The 20,093-nt window shown below is 44.7% G+C and overlaps 1 protein-coding gene across 1 annotated transcript; it reads left to right on the top strand.

Annotated features, from left to right (window-relative positions):
• The first annotated feature begins 235 nt into the window (after positions 1–235).
• Positions 236–19,568, top strand: pard6gb (par-6 family cell polarity regulator gamma b). Its single transcript, XM_061267159.1, has 3 exons — positions 236–581; positions 3,360–3,582; positions 18,144–19,568. The coding sequence occupies exons 1-3, from the start codon at positions 510–512 to the stop codon at positions 19,187–19,189; spliced, it is 1,341 nt and encodes a 446-aa protein (XP_061123143.1). The 5' UTR covers positions 236–509; the 3' UTR covers positions 19,190–19,568.
• Positions 19,569–20,093: the final 525 nt, after the last annotated feature.

Below are 20,093 nucleotides of genomic sequence, written 5' to 3'. Positions count from 1 at the left end.
AAACCAATGAGGAAATGCTGCGTTCATTAACAAGTGGAATTCGGAAATTTAAGCATTTTCATTATCGCTGAACGTTTAATTGTTTGTTTGATTATCGGTCGTTATGTTTTGAAGCATACACGAGTTAGTCAGTAACGAATGTATATCTAGTTCAGGTGCCATTGTGGGCACGGCACTTGGGTTATCTCTGAGACACCGTGATAAACGAGCTGCTAGAAACGCGTCACAGGAACCACTGTCCTTTTTTTTTTTAAGTGCTGATGTCGTTTCAAAACTTAAACCAAGCCTCCAAAAGTCCACACGGCGAGTTGCTTTCTGGCTTTTCGGCAGGAAAGTCTTCTTCTTAAAGGCGGAGCCCAGTTTTACTCAGATTTTAAAAGACGCCTTATTAAAGAGGGAATAATATAAAGAAAACTACCCGAAGAGCTTTGTTGCAATTGAGCGCCCCCTTCTCAGCGGGCACAGTCTGTTTCTCCGCCGCCTGCGTTTGTGTCTTTAAAACTACCAGAATGAACCGAAGTTTTAATCGGTCTCAAACCCTGCAGAACGCGGATCTTAACGCCGTGGAGGTGAAAAGCAAGGTGAGTTAGTCAGATGGTGCGTTTAAATGTTTTCTAAAGCTGAAACACGGCACGGGGACGCGAAAAAATATCATGCACACGTATATGTCTTTGAACGCCTCTCTTTGGAATTTTTATTCGTCGCTTGCTAGATTGTACTCCTTTTTTAAACAATGCTGCTCAGTTTTTGTGGTTTTGAAGTGATTAATTTGTAGAGCAATGTGAAGATATGAGTCAAAACAACGTTAAAGTATTTCAGCTTGAACGTAATGTGTCTAATTTGCTGCACATTGCTGAGTTCAAGTATCTTTGTTGGTTTGTACGCTGGCCGAAAGACTGATCGAACAGATCAATCGTGCAAAGCAAGCAAATGGGTAGAGTATGGTGGGATCATCGATTTATGCCGGCTAAATTCAACTTTGACAGTTTGTCATTAGAGCGCGGCTGTAGCACAACAGCATTTTCGCCATACTACCGATATAGCTGGCAAAAAGCATTGTGAGTTTTGTTCAGTAAATTGGTATCATAGATGTATTTTCCAATATAACGACCATCACACAACGACCGTATTGTGCTACTACTTAACAGTGACACTGTCATGGATCGTGATATCTCAGGTAACGATGGCAAAATATCTAAGTATTGAGTTTTCTTCAATTAAAGCTATTTTAAGATAAGCTTGGGGCGAGTTTCCTTCAATTCACAGATAGCATTAGTTGTCATTTTTGATGAGAGTACAATCAATACCACTGGTATTGTGATACCACTGCTATCGTTGGCCAGTTATTGCGATATTATCATATTGCAAGTCAGTTCTGTGGATACTTGAATGTATCACCCTTCCCAGTGGCGTAGCCAAGCCTGAGTGAGCCGGGGCGGCGCCCCGGTTAGGACTCCCTGCGCCCCAGTTGAAAAAAATCAAGCTTTTTCAATTCTTCATTTTCATGCCGTTTTTTTCTTTCAGTCTTGCGCGAATGTGCTTTCGCTATTCTATGTGCGCGATGTTATCCATTCACCGTTTGCCTCCCGGACCCGGATGTTGTTTTAGCGATCAGCGAACGGCGTGGGTGATGTTCGATTTTTTTTTTTTTTCCTGTGGGCGCGCGCCCCTACTGGAAAAAGTCCTGGCTACGCCTTTGACCCTTCCGTTTGGACAGCAGGTTTGACGTCTTGTCACCTAGAGCTGACGCACCACACACGATCATGTCTTAGCATTCTTGCTGTTTCTTTGATAAGCAAGCCTATGGGGCAGGAGCTGGTTTCACTCACTCTTATCACAGGCCAGGTGGATGGGTTTTGGTCGGGGGTGGTGTGTTGGTGGGGTGTTGAGGCAACAACTTTGATTGAAGCACATTTCCAAACACTGTTCTTTGTTACCAGTGGAACCATGCGCATTAGGTTTTTTTAGTGGAGAGGTGGCCATCCCCAAAGTAACTCGCCATATTATGAGTGGCTGTGTGGTTTTTATTTCCCAGTAATCGATACAGGGACAATCAATATATTGGTAAGGAAGCAATCTACAATACAGCATGACGTTTACATCACTGAAGAAAATTCACTATCCCATTTTCTGGAGGTGTTGCTGGCCCTCAGCTCAAACAAGCGTGACGTTTCTTTAAACCAGGGTTTGACAATCCCGGTCCGGGAGGGCCTGAATCAAATGGTCAGATAATTAGCAAGGTCCGCAGAAGCTGGTGAAAGACTCTGATCATTTGAATCAGATGTGTTGCAGCAGGGAGACCTGGAAAACATGCAGGACATTGGCACTCCAGGACCAGGATTGTCCAACCCTGCTTTAAACAGTATTTCTAACATAGATAAATGACAGTGACACGTCCGACTGTCTTTTTTTAAAGCTATATTGGGAAGAACACATTGGCGGACCATCTCGAGAGTTACATAACCGAAACAATATCATTGCAAAACTATTCAGCCAATACAAAATAGAATCGGGACACAATAATTGTGCAAACTCATCCGAGATATTTTTGTTTTTTTTGCTTTTTTTGCGCGCGTTTGACTTGACTTCCTTCCACCCGGTGTGGATTCCTCCGTGCAAACTGTAAGGTAACGAGGAAGCCGCTTGACAAACTGGTTTGTTGAAGAGGGAAAAAGGCAATCTCCGAAGCCTGCTGGGGATTAACGTGCCCGAACATGACGTGGTAAATGCTAAAGTGAAGGCTCCGTCACTCGAAGGTGTTACAGCACTCGCCGTCCTACATGCACGTGTTTAAGGCTACCAAGGCTGGAATGTGATGGACTGAAATTGTTGGTTAAAAACAAAACAGTTTGTCATATTGTGAGTGTTCATGAGTTATATACACGAGCATATCACACATATGACAATAATAATAATGGTGATGATTAGTTGCATGGATACCAGACATGGGTTTTTGAATTAATCAATGATTGTGTAATTGACATATCAAAGCACTCCTCTTTAGTTCTTTTGATGTTAGCTTGCTCCTGTGCGTACTTTTGGTTTCTCGAGGCACGCCTTTGTGCCTCAACGTGGCATCTCTCGTCTAGGCTCCGAGGCCTATGCGTCACCCGGCCGAAACCTTCAATTGTGCCTTCCGTGTCAGACATAGGTCAAAATGAAACAACTAAAAAAAGATACTCTTCACAAATCCACTTGAGCAGCAAGTTAGCTAAGTAGAATGGTAGATTTGCATTTGGTTAGCTTAGTATAAAATCACTTCAAAATTAAAACTTTAAGAAATGGCATGTTCACATCAAAGTACAGATCCACTGCAAAATCACGTTAGCGCCAAGTTTTTGAAAACATTGTCTTTCCAGTACGGCGCTGAATTCCGCCGCTTCTCGGTGGACCGCCTCAAACCGGGGAAGTTTGAAGAGTTCTACAAACTCATTCTGCACATCCACCGCATCGCCAACATGGAGGTGATGATTGGCTACGCCGACGTGCACGGAGACCTGCTGCCTATCAACAACGATGACAACTTCTGCAAAGCCGTGTCCACCGCGCACCCCCTGCTCAGGATTTTCATACAGAGACAAGGTAAGGCAACAACAGAAAGAGTGCTTGGGGAAACCGTCAACTGCGCGTCAAGAACATTTTCATAAGATGTTTTGCCATGGTGGGTTAAAAATATGTCGAAGAGCATACAGTGCCATCTTAAGTCCTAGCTCTAGCATGGCCATTGACTTTTATGTTTTATTAGCTTACGAGCTCTCTTAAAAAAATATATATACCGTTTTTTTCCATGTATAATGCGCCCCCATGTATAATACGCACCCTAAAAATGGCATGTCGATGCTGGAAAAAAGCCTGTACCCATGTATAATACGTAGGGGTGTAAATCGCGGGTTTTGTCACAATACGATATAATATCGATACAAATAACTACGATATGTTATTTGCCGATATCTTAAAGCCTGCTGCGATTCATTCACGATATATCGCGATATAGTGCTCTACGATCGATATTTTTATTTTTTTTAATAAAAAACATAGAACAATATCCTGATTTATCACAATTCATTCGCAAAATCAACAAGGTACTGCAAACTCTTTATTTAGGAAATTACAAGAGTATTGCAGTATACAAAGTGCTTATTTTAACACTGAACTTTGATGTCGTGTTTTTTCTTTAAATGTGCGGCGAGATTTGCGCTCCCTGAATATTTGATCACCGCATGGCAGGATTTACAAACTGCACGTGTCTTGTCCGTTGAGCCATATTTTCTTTGGAATCCAAAGTGCTTCCAAACGAATGACTTGAAACCTAAAGGGGAGCAAATTTCTTCGTCTTTTTGGACACTAGCCATAGCACCAGCCCAGGAGCCGCGTACTAGTTGTCGACTCCCCTTTCACGTGCCTGCTCTGCTCACAACACAACGCCGCGCACTGCTCCCTGCTCCCGGAAAGAGGAAGCAAGCAACAATGAACTGGATTTCAAAATAAAGTCGCGTCTAATGTCCGAGGTCAAACACGGCGATATAAATCGATGTTTACGTTTAGCATCGATGCCAATAAATCGTAGAGCATTATATCGATTAATCGGTGTGTATCGATGTATCGTTACACCCCTAATAATACGCACCCAAATTTTGACTCCTACTTAAGTCCGTAAACGTAAAATTATTTCAGAAAAAAAGATCATCTTTGGGAACAACCGGATGTTATTCTGCTGGTCAGTATCACTGCGCATGCGCTAGCAAACTCGATAGCGAAGAAATGTTTCGGATTTGTGTAGGGTACATTGTGACAGCAAACGAGCAGGTGATCGAGCAAGCGTCTGATACAAGAGCATTGTGTTCGTATGGAGCGTGTTTGAAGTGAACAGCAGAGAAGAAAGCGCATCTGTAATGGCGGCCTGCGTATCATATCCGGATTTAAAAAAAAAAAAAATAGAAATTCTTTTTGTACCCATGTATAATGCGCACCCCAGATTTTAAGACAATAAATTAGTTAAATTTTGCGCATTATACATGGAAAAAAATGGTGTCTGTCTGTCTGTGTGTGTGTGTGTGTGTGTATATATATATGTATATATATATGTGTGTATATATGTATATATGTGTGTATATATGTATATACTTTGTGTGTATATATGTATATATGTGTGTATATATGTATATACTTTGTGTGTATATATGTATATACTTTGTGTATATATGTATATACTATGTGTGTATATATTAGGGGTGTAAATCGCGGGTTTTGTCACGATACGATATAATATCGATACAAGGAACTACGATACGATATTTGCCGATATCTTAAAGCCTGCTGCGATTCATTCACGATATATAGCGATATAGTGCTCTACGATCGGTATATTTTTTTTTTAATAGAAAATATAGAACAATAACCTGATTTATAACAATTCATACGCAAAATCAACAAGGTACTGCAAACTCTTTATTTAGGAAATTACAAGAGTATTGTAGTATACAAAGTGCTTATTTTAACACTGAACTTTGATGTCGTGTTTTTTCTTTAAATGTGCGGCGAGATTTGTGCTCCCTGAATATTTGATCACCGCATGGCAGGATTTACAAACTGCACGTGTCTTGTTCGTTGAGCCATCTTTTCTTTGGAATCCAAAGTGCTTCCGAACGAATGACTTGAAGCCTAAAGGGGAGCAAATTTCCTCGTCTTTTTGGACACTAGCCATAGCACCAGCCCAGGAGCCGCGTACTAGTTGTCGACTCCCCTTTCACGTGCGTGCTCTGCTCACAACACAACACGCGCAGTGCGCTCCCGGAAAGAGGAAGCAAGCAACAATGAACTGGATTTCAAAATAAAGTCGCGTCTAATGTCCGAGGTCAAACACGGCGATATAAATCGATGTTTACGTTTAGCATTGATGCCAATAAATCGTAGAGCATTATATCGATGTATCGATGTATCGTTACACCCCTAGTATATATGTATATACTATGTGTGTATATATGTATATACTATGTGTGTATATATGTATATACTATGTGTGTATATATGTATATACTGTGTGTATATACTATGTGTGTATATACCGTATTTTCCGCCCTATAAGGCGCACCGGGGTATAAGGCGCACCTTCAATGAACAGCCCATTTTAAAACTTTGTCCATATATAAGGCGCACCGGCCTATAAGGCGCATAAAATAGAAGCTTTACTGCAACAAACTGAGGTTGACTAGGGTTGCGGTATGCACCCACTAGCCAATAACCAACGAGCCCTCTGTAAACAATCGCGTTTCTCAAACAATCTCCTATCAAATGATTGGAACTGACTAAAGTTCAATCTAACGCATTGGTACTACTTACCTATGTTTCCCTTCCATATCGATCCGTAGAATTACTCGAAACATTAACAGAGCAGCCTATTTTGACATGAAATAGCCTCGCGCGTAAAGCAGCTATCGTTATAGCATTAGCCATCCGCAAAAACCAATGACCCTGAGCTCGCAATCTCCCATGAGCCTCAGCAAAGTGTAAACAAACAATCGCGTCTCTCAAACGAGCTCCTATAAAATGATCAGAACTGACTAAAGTTCGATCTAACGCATTGGTACTACTTACCTATGTTTCCCTTCCATATCGATCCGTAGATTTACTCGAAACATGAACAGAGCGGCCTCTTTTGACATGAAATAGCCTCGCGCGTATAGCAGCTATCGTTATAGCATTAGCCATCAGCAATTTCCTATGAGCCTCAGCTCGCAAGCTCCCATGAGCCTCAGCAAAGTGTAAACAATCGCGTCTCTCAAACGATCTCCTATAAAATGATCAGAACTGACTAAAGTTCGATCTAACGCATTGGTACTACTTACCTATGTTTCCCTTCCATATCGATCCGTAGATTTACTCGAAACATTAACGGAGCAGCCTATTTTGAAATGAAATAGCCTCGCGGGTACAACAGCTATTCGGTGACGCCCCCTGACTACAGTTACCGTAATGCTGGGAAGCGATGCGACCTTGTAATTTACTAGTCGTACTAAAACGTACTAAAACATTTTGGCAGAGCACTGTGTACAACCAGTATGGATCAACAAATTCATCACTTGATCCATATATAAGGCGCACCGGGCTATAAGGCGCACTGTTGACTTTTGATAAAAATTTAGGTTTTTAGGTGCGCCTTATAGGGCGGAAAATACGGTACTTTGTGTGTGTGTGTGTGTGTATATACTTTGTGTGTATGTGTGTATATACTATGTGTGTATATACCAGGGGTGGGCAAACTACGGCCCGCGGGCCACATCCGGCCCACGGGACCGTTTAATCCGGCCCGCCAACCCTGAATAAATTGTATTATTAAAAATTCTTTTTTGGTCATATTGCCTGCAATGACTGCGTTTCCCCAGTAGATGGGGAAGCGCTCGCCTGCGCATTTACTACCGGAAGCCGTGTCAGAAAGCTCGGTGCACACTCACAAGTGCGTGTACGTACTCAGTAGTACGGACATGGGGCACTCGCGCTCTATGCTGTGACGACAGCATTCTTGTAATTCGCGCGCTGAGCTTTCAGATACAGTTTTACGCTAAAGCTACCCACAAACCTTCCCCTGGAATCCTTCCATTAAAATGAGTGGCCCGAAGAAAAGAAGTGAGTGCCGAATGTTAAAAAAGAGTGGCCAATTTTGCTCGACGTACGCGACGTGACGTTCAGCCACATCAACGTCAACCCGTCACAGATCGAGGTAAACGGACCAACACCTCGGATCTCTCCTAAGAATTGCCACAACAAATTTTACTCCAGACTATGACGCACTAGCAAAAAAAGGAGACCGACAACACTGTTCCCACTGAAAATGAAGGGGAGGCTCTCAAGTTTGTTGTTAAAAAAAAAAAACAGTTTGAATATGATTTGTACACAGCAGGGATTGAAACTAGCGACCAATCTCACTTTCAAACAATGCAGGATGCTCAAGGACATTGATGCACCACCTGCTTGCGACTAATCTTAACCTGTAAAGTTCTTAAGGCTTACTTTAAGGAAGTGTTTCCCGTTTCCTCACCTCTGTTACCAGGTGTTTGTGAGTTAAAACTCTGCTCTGATTTTCAGATACCCCTCACCCTGTTGCAGTTTTGATTACTTTATTTGGATGTATGCTTTCACCGATTCTTCAAGATGTTATATTTGGTCAGAATGTTTGCCGTTTGATGTGATCTCATAAGATCTTTCCTTAATCTGACCTGCAGCCACTGAAGTGATGGAGACTGTTATTCATAATAACATTTTATGAGAATCACTGATAGCAGTTTTTTAGTGATTTTTTTTTTTTTAATGCTGTTAATAAATGCATTTGTTTTCAAAAAAACGTGTTTGGAATATCCATGCTTTACTACCTACTAAAGGCCAAAATCTTTTATGCAATGACCTTTACAGGTCGCTTATATTACTTCACACAAACACTACGTCCATCTGCTCCTGGTTCGGCCCTCCGGTCCAAATTTAAAACCCAGTTCGGCCCGCGAGTCAAAAAGTTTGCCCACCCCTGATATATACTATGTGTGTATATACTATGTGTGTATATACTAGGGGTGTGTATATGTATATACTAGGGGTGTGTATATGTATATACCAGGGGCGTGTATGTGTATATACCAGGGGCGTGTATGTGTATATACCAGGGGCGTGTATGTGTATATACCAGGGGCGTGTATGTGTATATACCAGGGGCGTGTATGTGTATATACCAGGGGCGTGTATGTGTCTATACCAGGGGCGTGTATGTGTCTATACCAGGGGCGTGTATGTGTCTATACTAGGGGTGTAACGATACATCGATACACATCGATTAATCGATATAATGCTCTACGATTTATTGGCATCGATGCTAAAGGTAAACATCGATTTATATCGCCGTGTTTGACCTCGGACATTAGACGCGACTTTATTTTGAAATCCAGTTCATTGTTGCTTGCTTCCTCTTTCCGGGAGCAGGGAGCAGTGCGCGGCGTTGTTGTGTTGTGAGCAGAGCACGCAGGTGAAAGGGGAGGCGACAACTAGTACGCGGCTCCTGGGCTGGTGCTATGGCTAGTGTCCAAAAAGACGAGGAAATTTGCTCTCCTTTAGGCTTCAAGTCATTCGTTTGGAAGCACTTTGGATTCCAAAGAAAAGATGGCTCAACGGACAAGACACGTGCAGTTTGTAAATCCTGCCATGCGGTGATCAAATATTCAGGGAGCACAAATCTCGCCGCACATTTAAAGTAAAAACACCACATCAAAGTTCAGTGTTAAAGTAAGCACTTTGTATACTACAATACTCTTGTAATTTCCTAAATAAAAAGTTTGCAGTACCTTGTTGATTTTGCGTATGAATTGTTATAAATCAGGATATTGTTCTATATTTTTTATTAAAAAAAATATATATATCGATCGTAGAGCACTATATCGCGATATATCGTGAATGAATCGCAGCAGGCTTTAAGATATCGGCAAATATCGTATCGTAGTTCTTTATATCGATATTATATCGTATCGTGACATAACCCGCGATTTACACCCTTAGTCTATACCAGGGGCGTGTATGTGTATATACCAGGGGCGTGTATGTGTATATACCAGGGGCGTAACGATTCATCGATACACATCGATATGATGCTCTACGATTCATTGGCATCGATGCTAAACGTAAACATCGATTTATATCGCCGTGTTTGACCTCGGACATTAGACGCGACTTTATTTTGAAATCCAGTTCATTGTTGCTCGCTTCCTCTTTCCGGGAGCAGTGCGCGCGGCGTTGTTGTGTTGTGAGCAGAGCAGGCACGTGAAAGGGGAGTCGACAACTAGTACGCGGCTCCTGGGCTGGTGCTATGGCTAGTGTCCAAAAAGACTAGGAAATTTGCTCCCCTTTAGGCTTCAAGTTAGGGGTGTACGGATACATCGATACACATCGATTAATCGATATAATGCTCTACGATTTATTGGCATCGATGCTAAAGGTAAAAATCGATTTATATCGCCGTGTTTGACCTCGGACATTAGACGCGACTTTATTTTGAAATCCAGTTCATTGTTGCTTGCTTCCTCTTTCCGGGAGCAGTGAGCCCGGCGTTGTTGTGTTGTGAGCAGAGCACGCACGTGAAAGGGGAGGCGACAACTAGTACGCGGCTCCTGGGCTGGTGCTATGGCTAGTGTCCAAAAAGACGAGGAAATTTGCTCCCCTTTAGGCTTAAAGTCATTCGTTTGGAAGCACTTTGGATTCCAAAGAAAAGATGGCTCAACGGACAAGACACGTGCAGTTTGTAAATCCTGACATGCGGTGATCAAATATTCAGGGAGCACAAATCTCGCCGCACATTTAAAGAAAAAACAAGACATCAAAGTTCAGTGTTAAAGTAAGCAATTTGTATACTACAATTACAATACTCTTGTAATTTCCTAAATAAAGAGTTTGCAGTACCTTGTTGATTTTGCGTATGAATTGTTATAAATCAGGATATTATTCTATATTTTTTATTAAAAAAAAAAAAAAAATCGATCGTAGAGCACTATATCGCAATATATCGTGAATGAATTGCAGCAGGCTTTAAGATATCGGCAAATATCGTATCGTAGTTCTTTAAAACGATATTATATCGTATCGTGACAAAACCCGCGATTTACACCCCTACTTCAAGTCATTCGTTTGGAAGCACTTTGGATTGCGAAGAAAAGATGGCTCAACGGACAAGACACGTGCAGTTTGTAAATCCTGCCATGCAGTGATCAAATATTCAGGGACCGCAAATCTCGCCGCACATTTAAAGAAAAAACACGACATCAAAGTTCGGTGTTAAAATAAGCGCTTTGTATACTACAATACTCTTGTAATTTCCTAAATAAAGAGTTTGCAGTACCTTGTTGATTTTGCGTATGCATTGTTATAAATCAGGATATTGTTCTATATTTTTCATTTAAAAAAAAAAAATCGATCGAAGAGCACTATATCGCGATATATCGTGAATGAATCGCAGCAGGCTTTAAGATATCGGCAAAAATCGTATTGTGATTCTTTGTATCTATTATATCGTATCGTGACAAAACCCGCAATTTACGCCCCTAATATATATGTATGATATATATATATATATATATATATTTTTTTTTTTTATTTTTTTTTTTTTTTTTTAAAGTCCCAATGATCGTCACACACGCATCTGGGTGTGGTGAAATTTGTCCTCTGCATTTGACCCATCCCCGTGTGAATTTGATCCATCCCCTGGGGGAGAGGGGAGCAGTGAGCAGCAGCGGCGCCGCGCTCGGGAATCATTTGGTGATCTAACCCCCCAATTCCAACCCTTAATGCTGAGTGCCAAGCAGGGAGGCAATGGGTCCCATTTTTATAGTCTTTGGTATGGTCCTAACTCGGGTGGATGTATTTTTTTTGTTGGCGTTGATTTCTCCGACTGCCCGTAAAGGCACCACCGCGATCCGTGCGGACATGTGAAAAAGGCGTGCGGACGTGAAAAAGGCGGCTCTGTATGGGAGAGAAGTTGAAGAGGAATAAAAACACCCTTGGAAACCAAAACTTGCCCCTCGTCGTGACTCGGAGCCACAACAAATGTTTCGTATTTGTGTAGGGTACATCGTGACAGCAAACGAGCAGATGATCGAGCAAGCGTCTGATACGAGAGCATTGCGTTCATATGGAGCGTGTTTGAAGTGAACAGCAGAGACAAAAGGAACAAGGCAAAGTTTTGTGAAATAAAATATTACCTGTAATACGCATTTTGTTATTTGCTGATTGTATTAAATAGCTGACGTGTCTTGCCCATCGGTTCTGCGCATCGGATCCATAGTGCGCATGCGCAATGATACTGCCTCCGTCCAGTCCGCAATGGAGATTAAAAAACAAACAATATTTGACAATAACACAGGTTTCTGTTCCTGTCTTTGGTAATGTCACCCTGTCTTTATGTTCCACGTCTTTGTCGGTCAGTCCTGTTGTTGGTTTTGTTAGAGAGTTATGTCAGTTTACCAAGTCTGTGTTTTGAGTTCCTCCAATGAACCCTGGTCCAAGATGCACTTAGTCGCCCTGCTCCTTTCCACACTCCAGCCTCCCTCCAGCTTTGCTTTCATGAAAAAGTCTAAATGTTTTTTGTTGTTTTTGATAGTTTCCTTTCTGAGGAACTAAAAAAGCGCAGGTAGACATCCAATTTCCTCTGGGCAGGATTGTAAGCTTACTTGTCTTGGAAGCAGCTTGGTTTTGTTCAATCCATTCTCATTGTATTATCTTGCTAGAGGCGCTGGCCGCAAATGTTCGCTTGTTCTTTGGTGTGCGGCGCACGCGGCCAACTGGCGTACATCTGGCTGACCTCTGCTTTCTGCCAAAGGGCTCGCACACGCTGGATGTCAACACGCAAGTGTGAGATCACGCCGGCCCAAGTTTGAAAATCCTCCATGGATACCAGCCGCCACCGCCGCGCATTCTGCTTCAGTGAAGTTCAAAATGATTAACTGGCATGCCTGCCATACCGCCAAGAGAGCGAAGGCCATCCTTTCTCATAACAGCCGTGAGAAGGCACCCGCTGACTCTTGATCCTGACTATGATCTTGATCCTTATCTGAAGAGTTTGTGGCAGTCCCATTTGTTTGACATTGCTTATTTTTTTATTTATAATCCAGTTCAAGGTAGTCCAGGTACTGAACGGTCACACTGTAGTCCCATTCAAAGCCGCAAATATTACCTTAAGAGACAGACACCAGAGTTTAAGCATGAGTCTATTGCCCAAGCCCACATCTGCAGACTGTCTGCAGTGGAAGCACAAAGCATGTTATTTCTGTCTCTTAGCGCTCATCGGGTTGGTAGCCCGGGGACTTTGAAGCGCAAGGCGGCGGCACAGGAACCACGGCCACCTCTGGGAAGGCTTCAACGTCTGTCAGGAATGCAGCTGGGTGCGCACGTGGTTGGAGAATCAATCCAGGTCCCCGCTAAGAAGGAAACCTCTCTTCGCCGAGTGTGTAGGCGAGAAGTAAAAAAGCAGTGTGGTGTCTTCGCACGATGCCTCTCCCAAGTACACTACGGTGGGGCGCCGCCTCGCTCTTAGGGTTGAAATTCCACCGTGACACATCTTGCAAATCAACAAGCCAACATTAAAAGTTTTTGATCATTGGCGAGCAGCAGCCCGTCATGGCCCCCGCTGGCTCTTTTTAATGAAACTCGCAAGGTTTGTGGTGTTTGGCAAACCCGCCTTGGTGTTTGTGTATCCTCCGGGCTTTTCATTTTACTTTACGACCAGGCTTTGAACAGTGTCCCCATCCACCATTTGATTATGCCTCCTCCCCGGCTGGGAAATTTCCAGACATTGTTGGGCGGGGTGAAGGTTTTTGTTTTGGGGTTGCTTCAATTAGTTGTTGTCCCTTAAGGGACAAACAAACAGCTTCCTGAGTTAGTGTCTGTCTTGAAAAGGTACATGGACAAAAAGCTGTGACCTCTTGCTCTTCTTGGAATAGCAAAGCATGTGATGTGTGATAGATTTCTGACATGCGTGTGTGGTGTCATGTTTTGAAATGGCACCAAACAGTCTGTTTCCCCTTGTTCTGGATGAGTGGCACAGAGACTGAATGGTGGACCTGATTCTTTTGCTGCCTTTTGGGGTTAGGGCCAAACTCATAACGGAGATGCCACAATGCCGGTGTGTTAAGGCTATTACGGATTGGAGACGTAGCCCGCCCTGATGTTGGTGTCCATTGAGTTTCTTCTATGTCCTGCAATATCCTGCTATCAGGGGCGAGGCTACTTTCACGGAACTGTTGTCCAGATTTAGGAAAAAAAAGGTCCTATTTCCCCAGAGGGAAATTTGAGGTACTGATTCCAGGAGTCGTCCCGAGATCGACTTTAGACCAGGATCATAGTTGAATCAAGTACAAGTGAGGGCGGGAAGGAAGACCGCTGAGCTACGAGTGGCTTCTGCGAGTTGCCAGTTTGTGCTCACTGTGGCTCCTGCTTAATTACAGCTCAGCTGCAAGCAAGCCAGGCCTGGCACGCTGTGACCGTGCAGCTGAAATCTTGCTCAACCACAGAAGCAGAACTTCCAGATTTGGCTGTGTCTCAGAAGAATAGATATTCAAATCTTGTGTCTTGTGAAGAAGCATTTCAAGTCTTGACAATCCTCTCAGCGCTGTGTTGGCCTGCATCCAAAAAACGTGAACTCGCTCGCTGATATTTTGGGACACCGTAATTACGAAGTGGCTTTGCTGGTTAAATAAAAGGGGGTTCTTGCGAAGTCCGCTTGCTGTACATTCTATCCCGCACGCTCCTTTCAAGCACGTGAGCTCACTTAGGCCGCCTCAGCACTTCGGGGTGGAAAGGAAGTAAAACGAGCGTAGCGTGGGGAGAAAACAATAGACACATGACAACCGGTGTGGAAGTTCTCCGGCTGACATGTTTGCAGGCAGGCCGAGTGAATGAGGTAAGCCAACGCAGTCAGGCAGGGGGAAGGGGGGGAAGCAGGAAGAAGCCGAGGATATGTGTCAGCACGCGCAGGAAGTTTTCTTTGGTGTGATCGTTGGGCTCAGGTGTGGGAGGAGGATTGAGAAGGGCCGATTTGGGAAATCGCTGAGTGTAGTACTCAATTGGGGCTTGAAAGGGGACCCCAAAGGCACCGCTGAGTCCAGTATAGGTTGTCCCTATGCCTCAGAGCCCAAAAAAACGCATCTTCCCTATCTCAGGCGGCAGTTTGACTCGTTCATACAGCGCCCACTAAGGCAACTACAAACATAAAGGAAGAAATGGCGTGGCAACAATGAAAAGCTTTTTTTGGATCAATAAGAACATGATAGCCCTCTTTGAACTTTCAATAACAATATTTTCCCTGGTGGCACACAAATGAAATTGCAATGTGTACGTATTTGTTTAATTCCTTTTTTCAGTAGTGAATGCGCTAAACGTCTCCAGTTGTGGCCGCGTAACATTTGACAATTGAGAAAGCCGTGCCATAGGTTTTGTTTCATCGCAAGAAAAGAAAGATACCATCGTATTGATCCCGCATCAGCCTTGAAATGGTCCCTCACTGACACTATTTGTCCAAGGAAACGAGTCGTTTGTCGATTTGTCCCTGCCGAGCTTATCTCTTTGGCCAGCCGGACCTCGCAACCTTTTACATTCCTGCTAACACGGGCGCTGACAAATCCTGTTTGTCTGCTCGTTGTCTGTCGTCCGTCAGCCGGCCCGCATGAAAGATTAGAAAGTGACTCCAGGAGGACGAGCCACGCGGGTTCCCAACTCTGCGCATCCCTGGCATATTTAGAAGATATCGAGACGTATAGCTCAAGAGAAGGAGCGGTTCAGTCGGGTGTTTTTTCCCCCGTTCAGCCTTTCCCGCCAACGACACCACCGCGTCGTGTGTTTTATTCCTGCTATCTCTCGTCATGGCAGCTGGATCGACCGCGGATACATTATCGTTTATCCTCCTTGAACGAATCGGACGCTGCGGCATGTTTCACGTTGGCTGTAGTTGAATCATAAACAGCCCTTTCTCCCCAGTGAGGGATATTTAATCATGTCATGGAGGTTGTTCCCATTGAAAGGTGGAAGGAATGCTCCTGCGTTGACGTCCATCGTGGCTTCTACTCAATTTTCCTTAAAGGGCCCTAGTCTTGATCTTAATCTCTGTTGGCCCACGTGATGTCGCCACGTATTAACTACTCGTCGCTGCTGTTGAAGGGGGTACGAGCCCTACAGAGAGGGCTAAACGTGCAACGCCTTTCTGAGGTATCCCCGTTTTAAGTCGTCCCAGATGTGCCAATGCTGAGGTGCCTGCGAAGGGGGAGGGTAGCAGCTCGGCCGCTTGGCCTCCGTACGTGCAAAGATGATCGAGAGACAAAACCTGTTTGGCCTCGTTCTCGTGCACGGATTCTTTGCTCTCAACCGACCTGATTCCTGAACACTTCCTCACTGACAAATCCACTGCCACAAAACAAGCACACAAATTCCCTTGATGGCTAGACTTAAAATGTCAAGACAGCAGCAGCAACACAGTTGGGACTCTGCCTGAGTCCAACCTATGCTAGCTTCTGGAACGTGTGCGCCACTTCCTGTGTCCAATTTCATCCGCAATCTGACCTCAATGGGACCTGTTTGCCAGGTCATACCTTGCAGACTTTGGAGCAGTTAGGTGTGCATTTCCAAATAAGCTCACATTCCTTTGGTGTTTTTGCGTTCTCCGAGAGGCACACCTTTGCCACAACCGCACTCGAGCTTTCTTGTCTTTGGCACTGACGCATTTGGGTTGCATTTGGGTTGCTTTCTCCAGCTCCTCCAATATTTCCCATCCAGGCAAGAATGTCAAATATGTTTGCCTGTTTCAAGTTCTTTTCACTCTGGCTGAGCCTCTTTTTTTTTTTTTACTCAAATGTGCCTTGGAAGCGATCTCGACTTTAAACACACGCTCGAGTCTTCCCGGGATGTCTCCGTGTGTGTGTGTGTGTGTGTGTGTGTGTGTGTGTGTGCGTGTGCACAAAAGACAAAAGAAAAGGAATGTGTCTATTTGGCTGCTTGTTCCCAGTGCTCACAGTTGCATTTTAAAATACGTGCCTCCAAATGCAGAGAAGCCCATTTAACCGCCGCCACTACTGTTCTGTGTGTCACTTTGGATTTGGCGCCTTGAAAAGTAACCTCTTCCAGGTGTGTTTGGGATTCATGTGTGGAGTTTGGGGCAAGGAATGAAGGCCACCACCACAGAATTCAGTGACCTCATACTCACACTATTCACTCGTCACCCTATGTGGAGCCCTTCCCCCCCTTTTCCAGCGATTATGGGCTCTTCTGTCACTAAGCAGTTTGTCACGCCATCATGAGGGAGAGAGGGATGGAAGGGGGCGAGATGTCCGAGGGGTTGTTGGGGCACAGGAATGTGAATGAATGGGCTGTGGGTCTGAATAGTCTGGACAGTATGCTAGTCCTTGCTCGTTACGATGTGACGTCTCAACTCCATACGCCAGCATGTGCGCTTGAGATTGTGGATGACATCATTGTGCATGGAAAAGTAACATGAGTATCTGAGTTTTTCAAAAGCTGATAATGATTATTTAATAGAATTGATGGGATTGGATAGTGATGAGTGATAGGCCAAGTCACTTTCTGTTTAAAGGGACGTCAGTATTGATGCTGTTGCACTCCGCACCAGTAGGTAGCAGTAATCCATGTTAAAGTGGATGCCTTCGACAACCCAATCATAGATGACATTTTTGGACAACATTCTTGGGGTGAGGTCACATGCTCACATGAACCTTGGACCTTTGACCTTGCGTGGTATTGCAGGCTGGTCGACTCAAACAAGTGTGAGAAACGTCTTTCGGGTCGGAGCGTCTGAAACTTTGGCACCCATCAGACAATGTACATCTTCACAGTGGGGCCGATGACAATGAGAGCGACAACGTTATGAGTCGAAACGCGTTGCAAGGGAGAAAACGAGTTCAGTGATGCCCCTTGAGGTGGAAAAGCACATGAACGGACTTGTTGAGAAAAGCTTAGCCTTACTATCTAATCTCACCTCCTGAGACAGGAAATGCGGATGTCTCCGATTTGAGACACGATGACTTGCTGCGTGGGGGGCGACACCTGCTTTATTTGCGGAATGACTCATCTTTTTTTTGGCCCTGTCTTCCAAAAAGTGCACAGAAGGAAGGAAGAGTGGAGTCAGCTGGCTTCTAAACCTTTTCCAGCCTCGAGGGAGCGCTTCCCCGCAAGCTTCCTGTGAAATGTTGACTCGTCGTTTAGAGAGCCCCTCTTCCTTTGTGGGGTGGTCTAACCCTCCTTAACAAGCAGCAACAGTAGAAGCTTGTGGAAAAAGGCTTGAGTCATTGCAAAGCTGCCTGAAAGGAGTCTCGCTTGATGCACAGCGTATCCGGGAACACAGCACACTCAGCTATTCTGCACACAGCCTCCCATTAGTAACCAGGCGTGACTACAATTACCATGTCGTTTTTAACTTGTAGTTCAGAACCGTCTTGAAAATGAAGCTCTTAAGTTTTTTTTTAAAGCCTCTGTAATAAGAGCTGGTGCAATCTGTGAAAATGATTAGCGGGACTCTCCGAGGAAAGATCCCTGGTAGTAAATCTGTGCGATTTGGAACAGGAGGTTGCATTTAAAAGTGGAGTTCCTTCTCATAAGTTTTTTTTTTGTCATTGCAGAAGAGATGGACTGCGCTAACTTTGGCAACAACACCATCACTCGCAAGAAGAAGACTGTAGTGGCTCTACGCAACAACGACATCAACCGAAAGAGGGCACAAATCCGCATCGGCATGCCACAGGACTTCCGGCCCGTCTCTTCCATTATTGACGTGGACATCTTGCCGGAATCGCACCGCCGCGTTCGACTTTATCGCCACGGCTCGGAGAAGCCCTTGGGATTCTACATCCGAGACGGCACCAGCGTGCGCGTGACGCCTCACGGCTTGGAAAAGGTGCCGGGGATCTTCATATCCCGACTCGTTCCCGGCGGGCTGGCCGAGAGCACGGGTCTGTTAGCGGTCAACGACGAAGTCCTGGAGGTGAACGGGATCGAGGTGAGCTGGAAGTCGCTGGACCAGGTAACGGATATGATGATCGCCAACAGCCACAACCTGATCGTCACCGTCAAGCCCGTCAACCAGCGCAACAATGTGGTGCGGAGCAGCCGCATCTCCGGCAGCTCGGGCCAGTCGTCAGACAGCAGCGGTTCCACCGGGTACCCTGCTCTGCCCGCGCCCCCGCCCTCTGGTCCTCAGGGCTACCAAGATGACTTGGAAAGCGACGACGAGACCGACATTGTCATCGAGAGCAGCCTAAAGCGGCCTTCCCAGAGGTCCAACGCCTCCTCGACGGCTGGCGCGTATCGCTCGCAGCACCGGCATACACCGACTGCAGCGGCCTCGGGTCCCGCAGTGACGCCTCTGTCGCGCCCTCTTTCGGTCGTATCCACCGCTTCCTTTCACTCCCAGACGAGCCTCAACGGGGGGTCGTACCACCAGCACCAGCCGCAGCAGCACCAGAGCAGCCTGAGCTACCAGCTCCTCAGAGACCTCCAGCACAATCAGCCCAGCTCTCAGCCACCCTATCACAGTAGCAACCCGGCGCTCCGTCACAGCAACGGGAGCCTGCACAAAATTCTCAGCTCGCTGAAAACAGACGCACGACACAGCCTGGCCCTGCCAAGGGGAGGGGTGGAGGAGGATGGCACCGTCATCACGCTATAATACCAGCAAATATCAATATGGATCATAGTCACAGACTTTTGCTATCCTCCATAGCCCTACCACCACCTCGATGATTACAGGAAGCCAAGGATCACAGAATTCTCTGGTACTGCACCTTGGATTGTTTTTTTTTTAATGTATGTATGTATGTATATATGTATGTATGTAATATGCATCAGAACAAATGATGTATTTTTATAAATACAAAGTGACCACTTTTATCTCCATTCTTTTCATTCATAATACTGGGACCAAACTAGGGGTTTATCTGTTATGTTTTTTGAAAGAGTAAATCTATATATCTTGTATGCTTTTTAATTGACATTTGTGATGAAATTCTTGTATCTGTTTCAATAAATTATTCCTCGTTTTCACAGTCTGTTGACTGTCTTCATGTAACCAATAGGATAAAGACAGGGTCCTGATAGCTGTTTGCGATCATCCAATTTTCTATTTTGAACTGCCTACTTTATGTTAGGGTGGTGCTCACTCTAACTTATTTTGCAAGAACCACACTGGAGACAAGTTAGTCGTTTCAGACACCTGCAGGCGGAGAGTTCACTCGTCGCTGTGCTTACAGCGATGGTCGAATGAAGTCTGACTCAGGCCTCGTCAGGTGCTTATTTCATGAGAGAAACCGAGTGGGGTTGAAAGTGGAGTTGTGGGAACACAGGATGGGGTGAAGCCGGTCCCCTGCTGATCAAAGCATAGCAGGGGGCCTTTTACGACGTTCTGTAGACAGAGCAACTTTGATTGCTTCGTCTGCATCTAGTCAATCAGTTGAAAAGATCTTAGCACTTTGGTCAACTACCTTTGTCTAGACAGGACAAGCTAGTTAAATTATTACAGGTTACATTCCAACATAATCATACGATGAAGATATTCTGTAAACCCTAACACTGTA

Source organism: Syngnathus typhle, linkage group LG20, assembly GCF_033458585.1.
Source record: "Syngnathus typhle isolate RoL2023-S1 ecotype Sweden linkage group LG20, RoL_Styp_1.0, whole genome shotgun sequence".
Lineage (NCBI taxonomy): Eukaryota > Metazoa > Chordata > Actinopteri > Syngnathiformes > Syngnathidae > Syngnathus > Syngnathus typhle.
Note: the sequence above shows the minus strand (reverse complement) of the source record. Positions and strands in the feature narration are given on the sequence as shown.